This window comes from Crocuta crocuta, unplaced genomic scaffold (assembly GCF_008692635.1).
Source record: "Crocuta crocuta isolate KB4526 unplaced genomic scaffold, BGI_CrCroc_1.0 scaffold427, whole genome shotgun sequence".
In the NCBI taxonomy this organism is placed as follows: domain Eukaryota; kingdom Metazoa; phylum Chordata; class Mammalia; order Carnivora; family Hyaenidae; genus Crocuta; species Crocuta crocuta.
Genome location: NW_027533273.1, coordinates 205,716 through 228,486, shown reverse-complemented (window position 1 = coordinate 228,486; position 22,771 = coordinate 205,716). Strand labels below are relative to the sequence as shown.

At 36.7% G+C, this 22,771-nt stretch overlaps 1 protein-coding gene across 1 annotated transcript in view; it reads left to right on the top strand.

Moving 5' to 3' along the window:
• Positions 1–551: 551 nt before the first annotated feature.
• LOC144218045 (thrombospondin type-1 domain-containing protein 7B-like) overlaps positions 552–22,771 on the top strand; it is a gene marked incomplete at its 3' end in the record, with an annotated part of 209,523 nt that continues 187,303 nt past the window's right edge. Inside the window, exon 1 of the mRNA XM_077747866.1 lies at positions 552–680. Within this exon, the coding sequence (XP_077603992.1) occupies positions 590–680 (91 nt within the window). The remainder of the gene's footprint in view (positions 681–22,771) is intronic.

The following is a 22,771-nucleotide window of genomic DNA, read 5'->3' as shown; positions in this document are numbered from 1 at the left end:
TTTTCCTAAGGCTCCTCTCAGACCTTACCTTGTGTGAGACTTTCCTCTCTTTTTTTTCTCACCACAGAAGATCTAATTGCTACCGCCTCAATTTTTCCATTTCACTTTCTTAATACTACTGTTAGAGTATTCTTTGCCCTGTGTTGGACTTTGCTGTGTGTGCATGTTTCTTCCCAAATGGTGAGCTCCTCAAGGAATTTGGCTAAGTTGAAGGACAGAGGAGACCAGGTATCTGCCAACCCTTCTCTCACAAACAAAGGTCAACTATAAGGAGACTGTGGAGTCCTAGAATTGATAGTCTCTTTAATGGGTAAGAATTGAAAGCATGGCTAATTAACCTTTGATCTTAAAATGTTTGATTGTATGCACTCGCTTTATGGTAATGGGAAATTCATAATATCATGATTAAGGTTCTAGCAGTCAATGTGAGTTTTTATAATTTCTACAAAAAAGAAACTTATCTGGTTTTCTTTTTCTTTCTTAATTTTTTTTTTTTTTTTTTTTTAGGAATAGGAAAGTCAAGAGGCTGAAAATCTGAAGAATGTTTTCAAAGAGTAATCTGGCTGTCACTTGCTGGTTATGGAGGAGCATGAGGAAGCTGTTTCTATTACTTTCTCTCTTGCTGTCCCAGGCAGCTCATTTGGAAGGCAAAAAGGATAATCAGTTCATCTGGAAACCAGGTAGGAATGTTCTGGCTGTTCCTTTGTCCCATTTTCATTAATGAGAAGGCTATTCTTTCCATCCTTGTTCTTATTTGTGGAACAGTAGAGAATATTCAGAGAGGAAAAACAGATTCTTCTTTTTTACAATAAAGCTTACATTTAATTTTTATTTCTGCATAAAATTGCTGCATAAAATACCCGTGATCCTTGTTATCCTTCTGAATTTTATGTTGTTGTCAATTAAAGTTATGATTTCCATAGTTACATCTGCTTCTTTTTTGTCAAATATACCATCACTGTGCAGCACATTGTAGCAAAAATGACATCTGAATTTAACTGATATCCTCAGCTATAAATGCTTTTGACCACTTCTGTATGTTTCTTCCTTTCAGCTAACCAACTAGTTAGCTATTTATTATTAAATATTTTCTAGCATAAATCCTGTATGTCTAATTTGGGAGCATGAAGAATGTCCTAACATTTTTGCTCATTATTTGTGATGCTATAGTCTCCTTAATGTGTTTTCAGATCCTCAGATACCTTATACACAAGTTTATGAATAAGTTGACTTGAAATTTGGAGCCTTGTGTATAACTCATGTTATTTTTTAAGAATTTCCTTAATTTGAGTATAGAAAAGACCTGTTAAATTAGTTTTAATGGCTAATGTTTTATTATCTTAAATGATGAACCCTAAACATTTTGACTCTTTGTATCATTGATGTGTCTCTTTGCTCTAGATTTTAATTTTCTTAAACTTTCATAATCAGATCATTTAAAATATTTATTACTGTTTCCAGAGTCCATTCTTGCAAGTACAGATAACTTATACACTTAATATCTTAGAATAGGAAAATGTGATGTTGTAGAAGATATATGGCCCTTGAAGAATTTTCATTTTAGTTTCATCAGTCATAAATTAAATAGACTGCAAATGTATTGTGTCACCATGGAAATATGTACAAAAGTGATATTTGTAATATTTAAATGACTTTGCAAAAATGAAGGTAAATTGTGCTTTAAAGTATATTAAGTAAAAAGAAAAAAAAACAGCTCCATTAGAGATAGAGTCTGGAGGAAATTTAATTGCACTAAAGCCCCTATAAATTAGTTTAATTGTGGACTCTAATACTACATTAGTGATTTGTATTTTTTTTTTTTACCTCAGAGTAGGTTTAGTAAGCTTTGGAAATAGGTCTAAAAGTCAGTCTTGCAATTCTGTGAAAGGGGCTATTTTATTCTAATCACAAAAGGCTAAACATTTTATCAAATCTAAATGAGCACATTCATATGACTCTACTCTGTCTAAAGTTCTCAAAAAAGTGCAATTAAGATGGAAAGTAGCAAATCTGAACCACAGATGAGATGTGTGAAGAAAAAGGGCTTATTTGGAAATAAATTTTAAAAATAAGACTGCTTTTCTAAAAGCAGGTCATTGGAATAAGAGTGTACAGACCCAGGCTGCGGTGGATGAATTCTCTGATAACTGTCAGACTTCAGTTTCAGAGATGGAAGCCTTCCCATCAGACACATTGCACTATTCACATGAAGCTCTCTGTCATCACTCATATTTTCCCTGATATTTATTACTTCTTTCCCTCTTTAATGTGCTATCAAAGTGGCAATAAATATATTTCCTGTTTGGATTTGCTTTGAAATTATAAATTTATTACTTGTATATGACCAGATATTTAAAAGTAGAAAAAAATTAAAAGCTGCAAAATGAAGAGCAGAAGTCCAGACCTTGTATCCCATTTCCCAATCTCTTATGTATCCTTCAGAGATTTTCTTTGCACATGTAAGTACCTCTCTATGCATATTTGTGTATATAAAGCACATAAGATACATGCATACACACATAAAAAATCACTAGTATTATTTATAAAGGTTCTGCCAAAAAAGGAACGGTACATGCAAAGAAGGTCATTGGGAGAAGTTTAATAAAAGGACTGTTTACAGAAGTAGGAAAGTGTGAACACTGTTTAAGAACAGCGACAGAGAATTATGGAGTGCCCGTGAGCTAGTGTCAATCTTTATGACTATGAAAGGAAGTGGTTTCTGGAATCTGGAGAGAAAACTTCATGGAGAGGATGCCTGATAGATGCTGTGGCCTTTAGAGGGATATAACCAGCCTGCAGAGAGGAGGAGGAAAGGGAATGAAGGGCCCTTGCCCTCGCATCTCCTGCCTGGCCTCTCGTTGCCTGAATCCAACCAGAAGTCAAGAGGCAAGGGACCTCACTGACTTATCTATACAGGCCAGCCTCCTGGGCAGGGAGTAGAGTGGAGAATGGTGGAGAATGTGGTTCTGAAAATATCTAATCCATGCATACGTATATGTACAGACGTACACACACTTCGCTTCCTGTAATCAGAATCATACCATGCGCCCTTTTTTGCAGCTTGATTTTATCACATAATGGTGTCTTGAGGAACATGACATAATAGTGCACGTGGGACAGTTTCATCTTTTAATGGTTACACAGTGTTCTTTTGTGTTTCATTTAATAGTTTATCCAGTGTCTTGCTTGGCATTTCAGCAGTTTTTAGTGTTTTGCTATTATAAATTATAGTTACAGGAATACAACATTATTTTAAAGGTAAGCTACATCATTTTTGAGGAGTCATTGTGCACGAGAGCAATTCTGGGTCATTACCTTCAAAGGCAACTTCAACATCTTAGAATATGTTAATCTACTTACATCTGAGTATATTATATTTCAATTTGGTTTTAAAGGACAAGTATTACAGGTGACATTAGTTGCATTTTTGGAGTATGTCATCAAATCTGACAACTCAGGTCCAGTGTATTCTGAAATGTGAACAGCTTTCCCAAGAGACCTAGAAAAATGTACTTTAGAAACCTAGAAACTCTTTCCTGGGTTTGGATTGTAGGATCCACAATTTAAACTTTTTGTTGGTGTCTGTTGTTTTCCCTTGAGTCCATGGATTGGCTATTAGTCAACCTCATCCAAACTGGAGGCATTTCTAAGTGTTTCCTTATTTTGGACAATGGATTGATGAATAATAAGTGAGTGGTACATTATGTTGCTAAGGATTTCTGTACTGAGAGAAAGTCTGGTGAGCTGTAGGCTGTGGGGGTCATTGATCTGGCAGGGCTGTTGAATGCCTGTCATCATTGTGATGAGATCCTCTAATCCTCTGATTGATATTTAATATTAAGCTATCTGCTACCCATGCCGAGGAAGGATTGTGTCAGCGAGAGTACTAGATAAGGAGTGATGTTGCTTGTTGTTTTAAGTAAATATATAACTATTCATGTCTGCATGGTTTGTAGGGATGGACAGATCATGGTTTCTGAAGCAGTAGTAATGAGTGGTTTCAAAAAATTTCTCAGTATTGGTGCTAAGAGGTTCATTCATTGCGGAAACTCTTGTCGAGTTCTTATTGTGTGTCAGGCACTGTTACAAGCATGGGAGGTAAATTGAGAATAAAACAGGCAAAGGAATGGTGTAATGAACATGAGCAAGAAGTTAAATAAAAAGTACATTAGATGGTAAGTGTTTAGAAGGAAAGAGAAGGCATGATAGAGGGATGTGCACTATTAGGTGAGAGGCAGAAACCATCAGCGGGTGGGCTATGGGATGCCTCAACAAGGAGGCAAATTAAAAAAAAATAACGTTTATTTATTTTTGAGAAACAGAGCATGGGCAGGGGAGGGGCAGATTGAGAGGGAGACACAGAATCTGAAGCCAGATCCAGAGTCTGAGCTGTCACCACAGAGCCTGACTTGGTGCATGAACTTGTGAACCGCAAGATCATGACGTGAGCCAAAGTCACACAACTGACTGAGCCATCCAGGTGCTTCAGGAGGCAAATTTGAATGAAGACCTAAATGAAGAAGGGAGCCAGCCATGGGTGAAAGAATTTTCCAGATAAAGGCAGCAGCAAAGGCAAAAGGCCCTGAGCCAGGACCATGTGTGACACGTCTAGAGATCAGAGAAGAGGCCAGCATGCTGGAACAGAGTGAGCATGGGGTTAGAGACGGAACAGGACCCAAATAAGGTGTGTCCTTGTAAGTCACATGCAATTTGACTTTTGCTCTGGGTGACAAAGAAAGACACTGGGAGTTTTGAGAGAGCGGTGACATGATCTGACTTCATTTTAATGAAATTTTAGAACAGTCATTGTGAGTGGTCAGTTGAGAATGGTGGAAGCGGGGAGGCCAGTCAGGAGGCTTCTGCAGAAGTAGTGAAGAATGATGCTAACAGCTTGATCTAAAGTCACGGCAGTGAAGGTGGTGAGAAGAGATTGGGTTTCGGATATATTTAAGGCCATCCTTTTCAACCAGAAATGATATTGAACAGCAGGCGATTTTTCTGGTTGTCACAACTGGGGTGAGTTACTGATAGCTGTGGGTAGAAGACACAAGATGGCCCCCACAACAGTGACCAGGCCCCCAAGTATCAATAGTGTCATTGTTGATTGAGAAACATTGATTTATGGTAAAACATCATGACTTACTTATGTGAGGGGGTAGGGAAGGAAAAGGTTCAGTGGTGGCACTGAGGCTTTGCCCTGAACAGCTAGATGAGCCAGGCTGGCATGGAGGGACCTTTAGCAGGGTGGTATTGGACATGTTACATTTTGAACCCGTTAGAAATTCATTGGAGATGCTGACCAGGAAGTGGGATGTGTGGGTCTGAATTCAGAGGAAAGTCTGTGGCAAAGATATAAATTTGAAAGTCACTAGCAAAGAGGTAGAATTTAAATGTATAGCTTTAGAAATGAAGGGGTGACCTTGAAATTTGTGATCTTGTCTATGTAGAAGATACACCTGTGCTTCCTTTGGGCCAAATCACATTAAAAATTGTAGTGGTAAAATACACATAATATGAACTTTACCAATGTAACCATTTTAAAGTTTACAATTCAGCGACATTTATATTCACAGTTGGTGAAGATATCACCACTATCTAGCGCCAGATCACTCCAAAGGATGTTTTACAAGTGAGTTTATAAAAAGACTGGAAAACAAGTTTTGCTATGAATCATAATGTATGAAAGGAGGAAAAAAAAAGTGCCGCCTTTGTCTCTTTGTGAGAAGCTCTTTTAATAGCCTTAAGTCATCCTGCGAGATCCTTTGAGTCTACTAGAAAGAGCTTGAGCTTCATATACAGGCAGACCCACGTTCAAATTCTAAGTATCTAAAGAGGAAAAAGTTCTTTAACTTCTCTCCACTCTATCCATCCAAAAATGAAGGTGATAAATACTTCATGGAGCTATTCTGAACATTAGATAAAATAGTATATTGAAATATCTGTTTATGGTATACCGACTAAATAAATGTTAGCTCTTATTTTTAGCATTATTATGTAACCATTTAATGCTTACAATATCTTTGTGTTTATATTCTCCAACTTTTACATATTTTTCCTTAAGCACACAAAAAAGGGGAAGCTGGTTTGACAGCTAAATATATTTTATTAATAAATGGTCAAAAGTAATTTCAGTAACTTTTTAGGTCTAAAAGTTTCTATATGACAGACCCTTAGATTTAATTTTAGTAGCTCCTTCCCAGTGAACAAAAAGGGTGTGAATAATGAAACACATTCTAAGAACTAAGTAGATAAGTTGGAGTCAATCTTTTTGGGGAAATAAAAAGGACTATGAAAATGATATGGCATAAGGAGAAAGGATCTTACATAGGGTAATATATAATTATAACTTCAGTAATAATGTTTTCAGTGCTGAAAGTACTTTAAGAAAAAAATTACATATATATGTTTTTTTACAGTTTAGGAATTCTAGAGAAAATAAAATGTTCTTAGGAGAGAGATAATTTTTTTTACTATGTCCATGAAATATTTCCTTTGGGAAGTTTATTAAATTGAAATCATTTTAATTACTTCTATGGATATCAATTTGTCTTAGAGATATGTGCATAATATGCTCTCAGTGGTGTGATTTCTGTGATATCAAGAGGCATAGACATATATGGAATGGGACTCTCTGCTAAAATTTCTAATTACTTTTCTTTGGAGGCCACAGGTACTAATTTTGCAATGTTCCCAATGAGTCAGAGAAAGTCTATATTATTTAAATAATATAAAATAAATTATTCTACTTTTTGTTTGTAAATAACACTATAATGCACTCCCTGAAGACAGGGAATTTTCCAGTTTTATTCATGGATATATTCCAGATAACTAGAACATAAATAACTGTTGCATGAAATATTCTGAAGTACTTTCAGAATGAGGGGAACTATCTTTGGGGTTTGTGTGTGTGTTCTGTGTATATTTGAGAGGGTTGAAAAGTGATGAGTCTGGAAAAATATAAAGTATAAGGATTTATCTTATTCTAAAATTCGAAATAAATATTGAGGAGAGGATCTAAAATTAATAAAATCCAGAGTCAAACTTATGAATCAGTTAACTATGAAAATAAATGATTCCTATTTCCTTGTTGCTTAGCTTCAGGACCCTATCTGATCATCTCTGGAAAAAGATTTTGAAGATATGTTTTTATGATGGGGAATAGATGCATATTTAGAAGTTTAACTGTTGCTGTAATTCTTATGATGATGTATTACATATGGTTGCATGTCACTTCCTGATTCATTTTCACAGAGGCAGCCACTTACAACTCTTTTTTCTGTTTATTCTAATGTTCACCTCCATTTTTCTAAGTAATATGCTTATTATTGACCGTTCTTGGTTTATACATATTAGATTTCCTGTTGACTCTCTGTTATGTTAGTGGAGGATGTATCTCTCACCTACTTACCACTTTCCTTCTTTATGACCCCACTCCAAAATGGTGAGATCAAAATATTTAAATTCATGAGCATATTTTTTCTTTGGGATATTTTTCCATATCTTTCCACAGTTGTTTTCTTTGGAATGTTCCTTCATTTTCTCATCTGGAACCCTGTGGTCCCTGTTTTGTTTCTCTTCTTTGCCTTTATATTTTTATTTTCTAGAACAGCCAAACTTATCCTGTAAAACTCCTAAAACAAGGTATATCTGAAGTAGCTTTTCATGTCTGAAAGGGTTTCTACAGTTGGCATGTACTTGTCTGGTAACTTGGGTGTGGAGTTCAAGGTTAAATAGCACTTTTCCTTCAGAATTTTTGAAGGTTTTGCCTCACTGTATTCTAGTTTCCAGTGTGGTTACTAAAAAGTTTGATGTCATTCTGTTCTCATTTTTTTGTACATTACCTGTTTTTTTTTTTTTCTTTCTGGAACCTTATTTTTATGCAGGAAGTTCTGAAATTTTATGAATCTTGTGCTTTGGGGTATTTTCTCCTTATTGTGCTAAATGTTAGGAGGATATTTTAATTAACGTGCTCGTGTTCTACAGTTCTGAGATTTATTTTGTATGTGCTTTCCTCCCTCCTTAAAGTCCTTAGATATTTCAGCCCTCTTGCTGATCTTCAATTTTCAGGTATTCCCCCCACTTTTTCTTTTGCTTTCTTTGTATTTTTATTTTAATTCCTAAAAAAAATTATTCTACTTAATCTTTCAGCCTTTCCTTTGAACACTTTTTTATTTCAGTATCACGTTAAAAGAAATTAAGACCTCTTACTTCTTCTCTGATTATATTTTTAGTGCATTATATTTAATAAATGCAGGGTCTTTTTTCATTTAGAAAATGTTAATAATAATTTAATCTTTTCCCCTTTCATCCTTTGTTCTATTTAGGATTCCTCTAAATTTCTTCTATTTTTATTCATGTGTTTGTTTTTTGATCATGGTCCCTGATACAGGGAGCTTTATTTTAATGTCTATTGATTATTATCTATCTCCTTAGTCTTTCCTAAGAATGGAACACTAAAACCTGATGGGGCATTCTGTGTACTTGACTCAGCTGGGGGCTTCCTTGCCAGTCTTCTCTGAGTGATGAGTTGACTTTTTTATTGAAGAATGGATTCCTCAGAAGGCTGTCTCCCTCAATCCTGAAGGGCTTTACTCTGAGGCCTAATATGGGTATTATTTAAGGAGAAGGCAAAGCTGTTGTCACAAAGATACTCTCAAGTACAGTGGCTTAAGAATGATAGAGCTTCCTGTCTCTCTTACAGGAAGGTCTCATAAACTTAGTGGTTCATATTGATCTGCAGCATGTGGTCCTTCAACCATGTGTTTTGTTTTGTTTTGTTTTGTTTTCAGCTTTGTGGAAGGATATTATCCTTTCCTGCCCATCCAGGCCAGATCACAGGCATTTCTATGTTCTAGTTGATCAAAAGGGCACAGAGCTGAAGTCTCAAATAAGGGATTTCAACAAGTGACATGGAAGTCCCATGTGTGTTTCATTTCTCTCGTTCTGTGCAACAGCCTACTCCAGCATTTCACGTAAATTCCTCTCTTTTGAATCCAAAATAATGGTTTCAAACAGTAACAGTCATCAAGTTGGCTCCCCCATCTGGGGTTGATGGTCCAGCGAGGTGTTCTCACTTGGGGTCTCATGCTCTTACAGTCGGTGGGTGGCAGGGCCTGAGTCATGTGGGAGGCCTCTTCACTCACATATCTGGCACCCAGGCTGGAAAGTCTCACATGTTTGGGGTCGGAATAGCTGGGCCTCTAGTTTCTCTTTCTCTTTCTCTATGTGGTCTGGGTGCATGGTCTCTCCGTATTGAAGCTGTAGAGCAGCCAGATGTCTTACATGATAGCTAAGGACTCCTAAAGCAAACTTCCAAAGAGAAATAGGCCAGAGGTGTGTGGCTTTTCCTAAGCTAGCCTAGGATCCATGTATAGTCACTTCTGCCACATTCTGTTGGTTGCAAGAGAGTCTCTAAGGAGGGAGCTGAGGTTCCATCTTTTGATGAGAAGATTGTCAGATTGTTTCCAGATATTCTTTAAATTGGCCACCTCTGTTGTTAATCTATTGGTGAGACTGTAGTCTCATGGTCACTTGTAGCCACAAGGGAAGATGGAAAATGTAGCCTGTGGTTTGGCAGCCATGTAAGAAAGGAAAACAGATTTTGTCATGATTAGTAGTCTTCATCACAGGGGCTATTTAGTGTCTGCATTACTCAGGGTTCGCCAGAAAAAAAAGGGCGTGCATGTGTGTGTGTGTGTGCATGTGTGCACGCGCGCGTGCAGAAAGAGAAAAGAGAGAAGGAGAGAAATGATATATTATTTGTCTGTCTGTCTATCTATTGTAAGTAATTGACTCCTGTTATTATGGAGACTAAGAAGTCTCATGATCTGTCACCCAAGGCCCCAGAAAACCATGCTACAGTTCCAGTTCAAGCCCAAAGCCTGAGAGCAGGGAGGCCAGTGGTATAAATACCATTTCAAGGCAGAAGAATAATGTCTTAGCTCAAGAAGTCTGGCAAAGAGTAACTTTTTCCTTCCTCTCTCTTTTCATTCTGTTTAGGCCCTCAATGTATTGGACAATGCCTGCCCAAACTGGGGAGGAAAGTCTGCTTTACTCACTTTACTAGTTCAAATGCCAACCTCCTCAGGAAGCATCCACACAGACACACCAGTAATCATACCTTCATTTCCTAAAATAAACTTCTCCTTGACTGCCTACACTAGACTCTTAAAGTGACCAGGGCAGAAATCTTGGTAGAAATGGCTCAACACTGAGTCCTCAACATTTTGCCTAAATTCCTCTCTTTTGAGTAGCGTACCTCATCATGGTCCTCCATGTTGTGTGCTGTCCCCAAAAATGTTCTCTTGAGGAGGCGAATTTTGCTATCTGTTTTCCTGCAAAGACTGGGGAAGGAGCAGACAGAGGCATATGGGGGGAGAGGCTAATTAATTCTATTTATAGACATGTAATTATTCCCCATTTCAAGCCACAAGCCTTACTCCTTTCTGGTGTCCTTAGGTCCCAAGTCTTCCCAGTGTTCTGCAAGTATAAATTGGCTTTTACTGATGTTCTTCCCATACTCTTATGTAAGTGCCTAATCTTCAGCTTCCTTTACATTGTCAGGTTGCCTATTGCTCCTCTGTCTACTGGCCAAGTTCAAAAATATATTGCTAGCTGTTCTCCACCTCTCACTCCATGTTTTTGACCCTCATTGAGTTATGTCTTTTAATGCCTTATTGTTATTTCAGTGGGGTATTAGGAAGAGTGAAAATATATATGTGTGTCATGTTCCCTAAGTTAATGGGAAGTCTTCTCACTTACTTTTCTGCCAGTTTTACTGTAGGCTAATTATTCTAGAATGTAAAGGATGTCAAAATGTTGATTTTTTGGTGGTGATTGACTCATTTATTCTCTTTGAACATTTGTTACCAAATCTGGCTCTTTATAAAGTTAACTGGCCAACCAAATTGTACCCAGGTTAAAATTTTTAAAAATTTAATTTAAATACTCATTGACTTTGTATGATTTGGGTTGGACTGAGCTCTTGTACTGGTGATGAATCTGGGCACAGTTTCTCTCTGGAGGTCAGATTATCAATAGAAAACTCCTTTACGGTCACCTGGAAATATCTCCCTTCAACTTTTTTTCCATGGTAGAATTTTGATATTGAACATATGTCTGAATTATTCTTAGCTATGGAAAGAAATACAAAAGTCAAAAATGAAAACAAGTAAGGCCAGTCAAAGTAGGATTGAAACATGAATTAAGGCTAAAAGATAGTACTGTAAATTCATAAAGCTACCTTAAAAGCTTATTTTCTTTAATATTTTTATTATTTATTTTTGAGAAAGAGAGAGAGCATGAGTGGAGGAGAGGCAGAGAGAGAGAGAGACACACACAGAATCTGAAGCAGGCTCCAGGCTCCAAGCTGTTAGAACAGGGCCTGACACAGGGCTTGAACTCATGAACTGTGAGATCATGACCTGAGCTGAAGTCAGATGCTTAACTGACTGAGCCATCCAGGTGCCCCTAAAAGCTTATTTTATAAACAGCTTCTTGCTCATATCCTTAGATACCATAAAGCCTAGTAAATCTTGATTAGAAATAAATAAGAAAAAAGTCTGTCTTTTTGTAAGTTGATTATAGATTTACTCAATTCATACAATTATTTTGATATATCAATGAAGTTCTCTGAACTTTATAGCCACAGATGACATCTGTACTACAGACTCAGAGACTCAGAGAAATAACTCAGAAGGTATACATTTATTTTCATTGCCAAGTAGCACTCCATTGTATATATAGACCACATCTTCTTTATCCATTCATCAGTTGATGGTCATTGGGCTCTTTCCATAATTTGGCTATTGTTGCTAGCACTGCTTTTAACATTGGGTGTGCATGTGCCCCTTCAAATCAGCATCAGTGTGTCCTTTGGATAAATTCCTAGTAGTGTAATTGCTGAGTCATGGCAGCTACACTTGCAGTCAGCAGAATATAATGTAGAAACTTGTCAAATCACTATGTTGTTGTATACCTGAAACTAATGTAATATGTATGTCAACTACCCTGAAATAAAAATTGTATTAAAAAGTTATATATTTAACACCATTCATACTCATTACTTTCTTTAATGCTGTGTAGTTTTAAAGCTTATTTTCACAGCAAAAGTATGAATATGAATTAACTGTCTCAGTCTCATTCTTTTGTTTCTTTTCTTCTTTGGAGTTACTATAGTAACCAAACTGCGGTTCATGTAGAGAGTCTGTGATATTATTATCCCCTTACATTGATCATTTTCCCCCCAAAAGAGGAAAATAATAAGTTAATGTGGAAATAAGTAGTTTTATCACCCAGTGGTGCATTTCACTCATGAATACACTTTACTCCAAAAGTAACATAAGAAATGATAAGAATAGCATATGGATATATTTTGAGTGTGTGTGTGTGTGTGTTTCTGCAGGGTTGATGATTTTTTAATTAAATAGAGCTGTTCAAATATTTTTGTTGCTAAGTATATGCACTGTGTTGAAAAAGAATGGCTACATTTTAAATTTTTTTTTTTTTTTTTTTTTTTTTTTAGAAAACCATTTTGAGGTTTAATTATTTAGCTGTATTTGTAGTGAATCTGTAAACAAGAAAGATGCCCACAGGACATACTAGGCAGGCTGATGGAGTGGTCCAGAACATGAACACCATAGTCAGACTGGGTGCTAAGCCAAGCTGTGTGTAACCTCAAGTTTATTCCTTTGCTTTCTCATCAGTAAATGGGGAATAAATGAGAAAATCTTTGTAGAATCTAGTTCATATTTGATAATATATACTCAGAGAACATTTTCTATACTCAAAGTTGCAGAGCCTGAGACCTGAGGGCATCATGTGAACCTGACCAAATGAATGACTTGTTCATAAGGTAGGAGCTGTTGATAACAGCCAAAGGGGTCTTCCCAGGGCCTAAGCCCCTAAGACGGGTCCATTCATTCTTCCAAAAAGGAACAGCTCCAATTGGCCTCATTCGTCTTCTTAACCACTGTAATCAGTGAAAATTAAGTTCACTTTACAAAAAGTGTTTATTCTTGCCACCTGAATTTAAAAAATGTCTTAAAAACCAAATTAAATAATAGGAGAAGGAATAAATTGAAAAACAACAACAAAGTAAATATTACATGATCAAAGTCATGTTAACTACTCAATGTTACTCTTCCATTGCTATTAAATGGATGCTACCTTGAGAGTTAATGCCCTTTCCCTCCCACCTCCTGAAATGTAGAACACAATTTAATTTGAATATACAGACATGAAGGTATAATGAATATCATTTCACTCAAGAGGTAATTGGATATTCTTTTTCTCCACTTAAAGTTTATTTTCTAATTGTTATTTTACTGTTTACTTTTAGTGCCATTCGTGCATCTTAGCTGTTTCAAATATTGGACCTCCAATAAATATTGTCTCCTGACATGTCCATTCATAAAACTCTATTTTATTGTTTTCAAAGCAAGAGCTATGGGATGCTATACAAACAATTACCAGGAGGAATACAGTCTTCAAGCTTTCTTAAGGCAAGGATGTATGGCCTGTTTGACCAAAGCTTATATGAATACACTTTATTACAAAAGTTCAAAAGTTTGAACTTAGATGGATTCATCTGCTTGACTTCTTCTGCCTTAAGCCTCAATTTAAGACAAAAACAAGGTGCAAGAACACCTTGATATCTGGAAACAGGATAACCAAGTAATTATATTATAATCCTTTTCTTTTATTCATCTTACACTGTTCTCACAACAGCCTGAGGTGGTGTAGGCAGGTTAAGGAGAAAAACAAGATTGAATAGCATAGGTTGTAAATGATGGCATTATGGCGAGCCCCTTGTTTTTCATTACCTGAATTTTCGTTATGCAGAAGTCTTCTCTTTGACACTTTTAACTTAGAACTGCTTATGATGTTGCCATTCTCATTTGAGATAAGAAATTACCACCTTCTTTATTTCCTCAGATTTCATGTTAATTGCTTATCATTTTGGTGGTTGATGATCCAAATAAACAGATGTTTTATGCCCAGTGGAGGCTTTTCTTTATAGTATTCTATGCTGCTGTGATACTCGTGGTTATTAGCATGAAAGATTATTTTTAACAACTTTTAAAAAGTATAATTTATGGGGCGCCTGGGTGGCTTAGTCGGTTAAGCGTCCGACTTTCGCTTGGGTCATGATCTCGCAGTTCGTGGGTTCGAGCCCCGCGTCGGGCTCTGTGCTGACTGCCGGCTCAGAGCCTGGAGCCTGTTTCAGTCTGTGACTCCCTCTCTCTCTGACCCTCCCCTGCTCACGCTGTCTCTCTCTCTCTCCTAGAAATAAATAAAACATTAAAAAAAAAAAAAGTATAATTTATATACCAAAATTTTAACCATTTAAAATGTATATCTTAAGTTATTTTTACTACATTTACCAAGTTACACAGCCATCACCACAGTCTGTTTACCATAAATCTCCATTCACATCCCCAGCCCTAGGTAACTGCTGATCTACTTTTGGTCTCTGTAGATTTGCCTTTTCTGGATACTTCATATAAATGGAATGATACAGAATGTAGTCTTTTGTGACTTCTTTCATGTAGCATAATGTTTCTGAATTTCATTCATATTAAGCATGTATTAATATTTCAGTCTTGTATTGCTGAATAAGCTAATATTGTATTAATAGAACATATTTTAATTCATTTACAAGTTGGTGGGCATTTGGGATGTTTCCACTTTTTTGCTACTGTATATAGTGCTGCTGTGAATGTATCTGTGTAAGTGTTGGTGTGGACATATATTTGCATTTTTCTTGGGAGTGGAAGTATTGAGTTGTATGGCAAATAGATGCTTAACTCTTGAAGAAATGACACACCCTTTTTCAAAGTGGCCATGCCTTTTACATTCCCACCAGCCATATATGAGGGCTCCTCTTTCTCTGTATCTGAGCTAACATTTGTTATTGTCTATATTTTGATTAAATGCATTATTGTGGGTATGAAATAGAGCTTCGTTATGGTTTTGATTTGAATTTCATTAATGATTAATGATATTGTCTTTATATATATTTATTAGCTATTTGTATGTTTGCTTGGTCAGATGTCTGTTCACATCCTTTTTGCATTTTGAAAGGTTTATAACTAATCTATAGACTTGTTAGTGAGTTTCAAAAGTTCTTTTTATGTTTTGGATACAACTCCTTTATTGGACAGGTGTTTTGAAAATGCTTTTTTTTAGTCATTTTCCAAAGTGGTCATGCCTTTTACATTCTTACCAGCAACATATGAGGTTTCCTCTTTTTCCATATCTGAGCTAACATTTGTTATTGTCTATATTTTTTTATTAAATTCATTATTGTGAAGGTGAAATAGAATTTTATGATGGTTTTGATNATGATTAATAACATTATCTTTACATGTATGTATTAGCTATTTGTATATTTGCTTTGCTGAAATGTCTCATCAAACCCTTTTTGCATTTCAAAATTGGGTTATAGTGTTTTTAGTGAGTTTCAAAAGTTCTTTTTATGTTTTGGATACAACTCCTTTATTGGACAGGTGTTTTGAAAATGCTTTCTTTCAGTCTGTGGTTTGCCTTCTTGGTTTTTAATGGTGTCTTTGAAGTGCAAACATTTTGAATCTTGAAGCCCAATTTATTATATCTTTTATAGATTGCACTTTTGGCCCCATAGCTAAAAAATCTTTGCCTTATTCAGTTACTCAAAGATTTTCTCCCAAATTTTCATCTAAAATTTTTATAGTTTTAGCTCTTATGTTTTAGCTCCATGGTACATTCTAACTTACTCTTCTATGTGGTGGGTATAAAGATCTAAGTCCAATTTATTGCGTGTGGCTGTCCACTTGTATCAGTACCATTTGTTGAAAGGCTATACTTTCCTCATTGAACTACGTTGGCATTTTTGTGAACATCAATTGACCATAAATAAAAGGGCTTATTTCTGGACTTTGAGCTCTGTTGCATTAATCCCGATACATCTGTCCTTACGCCAGCACACTGTCTTGATAACTGCAGCTTATCTTGATAACTTTATAACAAGTTCAGAAATTGGAAAGTGAAAACCTTCCAAATTTGTTCTTTTTAAAAATTGCTTTAGCTATTCTGAGTCTCTTACATTTCTATTTCCATTTGAGGATCAGTTTGTCAACCTCCACATGAAAGCCTGCTAGAATTTTGGTAGGGTTTATACCTAATCTATAGATCAATTTAGAAAGAATTGCCATTTTTACAATATTGAATTTTCCAATCCATGAACATGGAGTGTTTATACATTTGTTTTATTTCCCCTAGTAATATTTTTAAATTTTCAGGTTATAAGCTTTTACTTCCTTTAAATTTAGTCATACGTATTTTATTCATTTTGAATAAAGTTCTCTTAATTTCATTTTAAGATTGTTTATTAGTAGTACAAGGAAATGCAGTTGATTTTTTACATAGATCTTGTATCTTGCCATGACTGGTTATTGAACCTGTTATTTAGTTATTAAGGTATTCCATGATTTAAAATGGATGAAACCCATGGGGTCTGTGTAGAATTTTCTGGACTTTCTACATATTAAATATAGCAGTAAAATTTACTTGCAATATATTTGGCTGATAGAAGCTTCTTGCCTAACAGACGTATTAAAACTCACTTGAGATATAATAGTAGGAAACTAAGCCTTTTAATGATTACTGCTACGTCTCACATCCAGAAGGCTACTCCTCACACTGTATTATGGCAAGAAACTTTGTTCTGACAAACACATCAATAAGAGCAAATATCCTTTAAAACACCAATAAACAATATTAAGAAAAATATCCTCAGTTAAATGAACAGACTATTAAGACATAGCAGAACTTGGGCCAGTGTATTTAGCTTATGTTATTGAGAGTTCCTATTTTGAAACAGAAAAAGATACTGTTTTCCATTTCCTGAAACTAGTTAAAGATCAATCCTCCAGTCTATGTCTGGTGCTCTATAATTCTAGCCTCTTGGGAGTGAAATGTCCTCTTTTTGTTTTAATGTATTTTTACATTGTGTATTGTTATATGCTTCAAGCAATTACTATTTATCATACAGTTATATGATGCAAAGATGTTTATGCATTCTTAAATGTGATTTTAAAACTGTATTTTGACACTGTAACTTTTCTTTTGGGAACATGTCCAATTTTATAAGGTGAGCCAATTGGACAATCCATTTCAATTAAGGTATATCAGTTTTTTACAAGAACTTGACTATAGTTTCCAGTGAAGCCCAGCTATATTTACTGTTCTGAAAGAGTGGGAGGTGTTTAAAAGTTTAAAAAGTAACAACTAGGTGAGAATCTTATGGATTGCATTTAGGTGGGGATTTTCCCCCCATATTTATTTATTTATTTATTTTGAGAGAGAGAGACCAACTGTGAGTAGGGGAAGGGTAGCGAGAGGGGGGTTGGAGAGAGAATCCCAAGCAGGCTCCACAATGTCAGCACAGAGCCAGATATGGGGCTTGAACTCACAGACCATACATAAATCATAACCTGAGCTGAAATCAAGAATCAGACACTTAACTGACTGATCCACCCAGGTGCCCTGCATTTCAGTGGGTTTATGTTACAGTTGTAAGTGGGTTTCCTGGAATTGCTGGTGAAGAAATTGAAGGCTTATGAATAACTAGACATTAATGTGTTTGATACTTAGCAAAATTTACTTTAAGTTCAGAGAAGCAGACGGATTCTGATATTCCCACCTTGGATATTACATGTTGAGTATTGTAAGTTCATCATAAGATTCAGTCATTGAATAATTTACAAAAAGCGTAAGTTCCGTAGTTGTTAACATGTTGATAATATGCTGGTGGATACTTAGCTGACAGCTTTGGTTGTGCAGCCTCCTGGACAGGGTATGTCTTGTATGGCTAGTCATGAAAAATCACTTTTCAAATTAGAACTTAATAAAAACTTTCCTGGTCTGAACACTAAGCTCTACTCCCTGTGCGATTAGTGGTTTCATTTCTTTCTCAGCAGTTGGGTAATGATTATGGCTCCAGATGCAGTGAGAGTGATAAAGAGATTGATTAATTTCACTTGAAAGGGCATATGTTCAAAGAGAATCCAATCGGAACACCATGAGTGAAGATCTGACATCTTTGCCGCTGAGAGTTGTACCCTTACTTGGTGTCCCACTGATGCTGAGAATAGGACCTTGAAACCCATGTTACTTATCCACTTGGTCCATTAAATGTTAGGTCTTACTCCTAACCTAGTACACATGTGTGCAAGTGTGTCTGTTCTTACTGCCTTTCTCTGTCTTTGTAATAAGCTATTTGTGACAGTTAAAAAAGGTTCTTTGATTCTTTTACCCTAGGGATGCCTTTGAGTCATGTATTGTTATTGATCAGTAGAACCAAGGTTGCCTCTGAACCATGGCTTAATTTAGAACACACACAAACACACACACTCACACACACACACACACACAGCACAACAAAACCCTCTGTATTTCAGTGTGGAAAACATTTTCAGTATTACAGCAGTGTGACCATAGAGAAAAGCCTTTTGTTACACTTTATTAAAAACAAAAACAAAAAAGCATCCGTTTATCTAATGCTTTATCAGCTTACATTTATTTGGTACCTCATATTTTCAAAGAACACTTTTTATTATAAATATATCATTTATATGCTGCTGCCTTTTATTTTCATGCATTGTGAAACATTTAAAATAAATATGACAATTTAAAAGTGATTCAAAACTTAATTTTTGGGGCGCCTGGGTGGCTCAGTTGGTTGAGCGTCCGACTTCAGCTCAGGTCATGATCTCACAGTTTGTGGGTTGGAGCCCCACGTCGGGCTCTGTGCTGACAGCCAGCTCAGAGCCTGGAGACTGTTTCAGATTCTGTGTCTCCCTCTCTCTCTGACCTTACCCTGCTCACACTGTCTCTCTTTCTCTCTCTCAGAAATAAATAAAAAAATTTTAAAAAACTTACTTTTTAAGAGAAAAAATATTAACATCCATGAAAGATGGTGGGCTCAAATTTTGATGAAAATAAGATAAGGCTTTACAGCTGTGATTTCAACATGGAGCTTGAACTTAGTGAGTTTTGTTTCTGAGTCTGTGAATGAGTGGAGTGTGTTCCTGAATAAACAAAATACATGCATCTTCTTTTTGGAAAGTGTCTCATCTATAAGTCTCTGTTGTAAGGGTTGAGAGGAGAGAATAATATAAATTCATGACAGTAAATCAGGAAAGTGTTCTCTTTCCTATGATTGTTATGATAGAGACGTTTTGATCTGAAATGACTTTTTTTTTTTTTATGCTTGAAAGTTAAGATTCTATTCAAGCAACAAAGAGTTCTTGGTCTTTCTTCTACGTCAGGTGCTGTGTTGTGAAAGTTACAAAGTGGAACAAGACACAGTTCCTGTTTTCAAATAGGAGGGTGTCAGGGTGGGTGCCACTTCCTGATGTCAACATGGAACAAGTAGGCCATGGCCCTCGGAGATCCATTCTGAAAGAATGCCTAGGTTTTCTCTCTAAGTTATATTGATGAACAACTTTGGATGCTTTAAGAATGTACCATTTCCTCAGGGCTTCTCATTTTTATTTTAAAACTCTGGAATATTATCTGAGAAAGCCCTAGTGCTTCCTAATCATTAAATTCTGAAGTAGACAATAAGGTCAGTAAAGGATGGTAAAAATATGACTGGAAAGGGGATGCTTGAGAAGAATTTCATTGATATTTAAATCCCTCTCAGTACTTAGGTTAAATTTTTAAAAATTACTGGAGAAGTGGCTTTAGCTCTTTAAGTCCTTTTGATATTTAAAAAAAACATTTCCATTAGGGTGAACTTTGATAAGGAGAGGTTCCCCAGAGAGTTTTATTTATATACTCAAGAAACTGTGTGTACACCAGGATTTCTATGAAGCAAAGATAGTTTTTTAGGTTTCGAGGCATTCTGCATTCAGTATGAAAACCAGTGATGCATCAAAAGGTAGGCTTTGCCATCTCTTATTCCATCGTTGTTAGACTGTCTGATTTGTTTGCCCTTGATTGATTTTGAAATAGATGAGCCAGCTTTCAGCGCAGGAGAATGATTTAATTATTATAGAACCCAAAGCCCAAAATCAGATTTGAAGGTATGTTGAAACAGTGTTCAAAATGAATTAATGAACAGATGTAGTGTATATGTCACTGATATCTGATACCCCTATGCTGACTGAAGGGTAGCACATTTCCCTTCGGGTCTTCAGTTGTAGTTAAAGGGTCCCTCTTAATCTGAGATAAATTCACTTAAGTTGCATAATGGAAATTCTAGGTCCATTAAAGAATAATGGAGTTTAGACAATGGAGGAGAGGACAGAAGTAGGAGATACTGAATTCATTGACCATATGATCAGGGACCATATTTTAGGGTGATTAAATTAGCAGTCTGAACACTGATGTTGGTACTGACAACAGAGATCAGCTAAAGTTCAAATTTATTGTTTAGTAGTTTATATAAAGCAGATATTTAAATTTATTGGTTAGTAGTTCATTATAAAGCAGATATTTAAGTAATGTTTTTCTAGAATTTTAGAGCTAGAAGGGATATCGAGGTCATCAAATCTGGCTGCCTTACTACTACTACTGAGCAATTTGAGACCCAGGAAGACAGTTTGGAGCAGCAGAGACAGAGTTGGGACATGGGTGACTTGAGTCCATTCACCCTTCCCAATTTCAAGTGCAGTTCACTTTCTTCTACCACATGGGCTTATGGTGGAAGGGACTGGAACCCTCACTGTGAGGGGATGGATGGTGGACCTTAGTGGTACACATCCCCCTTCTTACAGTCAAAATAGTAGGTAGTCATTAAAAATGGGAGCTAAAATCAATAAATCCAGATGATAGTTCTTAGGAGAAAGGGCAGATGAAAAATTATACTGGAGATGTTCCCAGTGACTTGACAGCAGATCATTATTTCCCTCTTGTCATTGGACAAATAAGAACCTTTGTTCTCCTGAGAGAGGGAACTGCAGTCAGCAGCTGTGGTATGTGGCAAAAAGAGGCAGCTACTTCAAATATTTACATGGGAGTAAACATTATCCTGTCTTATCTTTTAAATTTGTTATTTATTTTGAGAGAGAGAGTGTGTGTGAGCAGGGGTGGGGTGGGCAGAGAGGGAGGGAAAGGACAATCTGACAGTGCAGAGCCCCAGTTGAGATCAAACTCCTGAAACTCTGAGATCATGACCTGAGCTGAAATCAAAAGTTGAAAGCTTAACCGTTTGAGCCACCCAGGCACCTCTTTTTTTAAGTTTTTTTTTTTTTTTTTTTGGAAACGTTATTTTAAACAGAATGCCAAAAATGGCATGACAGTTTAGTCCAGCATAGAAGCATTTTGAGGTTGGATGAATCTGGTTTGTGTCCTTGCCTGCGTGTGAGTTTGGGCCAGTCTTGCATGCATTCCATGCCTCAGTATTCTCTCAGCAGTTCATTTCTTCCCACATTCACTTGTAAACACTTACGGAACATTTTTTATGGACCCTGTCATGTCTTGCAAAATAAGGTTATTGATATCCATCCCAGAATTTTTTTAAATATGAAATTAGATAATTAATAAAATGTTTAGCACTGAACCTGTCATATAGTAAATGCTCCATGGGAGAAAAAATTGCTCATAGTGCTGATCAGTTGGCCTAGGAAAAACCAGGTTTCTGGCTGGGAAAGACTTACGGGATAAAGAATTTAGGGTGAAAATGATCAAAAAGATGGTTATGGGGAGATGACGTGGTTTTGAAGCTAATCTTTTCTTGATACTAGGGAGTGACTTAGTCTTGTTTTGTTTTTGTTGCTGTGTGCTGGGTTATTTTCAAATGCTTTTTTCTTTTTTAATTACAGCTGACAATAAAGCATTTAAGATATGTTTGTTTTTTTATGTACATTTCAAAGGTGATGCTGATTGGCTCCTACAAAGCTGGAACATGGACAGGGTGGAGGTCTTTCACCCCACTCTGCTGCAGCTCTCTGTTCTGGGTGACAGAGACAGGCAGAGGACCAGAACCTTCTCAGACCCAAAGGACCAATGGTTCTGAGTTGCCCAAATGGGAGCTCAGCCTCAAGCTCTTATCACAGTGATGGAGCACAGGATTGATGGCTCCAGCACAGTGTGCATTTTCTGTGAAGCTCTGTGTTTCCTTCTTGAGTCTGAGGGGATGGGCAGCAGAAAAATCAGAACTTTTAAAGGAGCAATTAGACAATGTGGTGTCTCCATGGGGGGTTCTCTTAGCTGAGCCAGAAGCATGATTTTTGGAAGCCTTAAAGCAAAGATCAAAATGTAGCCTTAGTTGTGTCCCCACCTGCTCCCAAGAGAAGGANTCATGGGACATTCTCTGGGAATCCTGGGCAGTGGTGGAAAGGTGTGATTGAGCAGAGTGATTGAGCAGTCATGATCCTAGAATTGGTGACAGGCACAGAGAAGTACAGGCAGTGGCCAAATTCATAGGGTCAAAGGTAGTGTGTAGTGATGGGGGTTCTTTATCACTCTGGCTCCTGGAAGAGTTCCCATGTAGAGTCCCTTCCAGGGCTGGTTCCTGGGGAAAGTGGGGCATGTTCTGTGTGGCCACCAAAAGGACTCCCCATTCAGCTCCTCTGATAGGCTACAGATATGTGAAGAGCTAAGCAGAGGACCCTATGCTCATCAGGATTAGAAAGGAGGTCCTTAGCACCTGGCTAAGGCTTTCTGCTCTATGACAGGGGCCATATCTGACCTGGTTAGGGCAGTCAGGTGGGACAGCTGGTGTTGAGGTGATGGTGGTGCATCTCCACTGGAGAGAAGCAATAAGTGGTCTAGAGACCCTCTC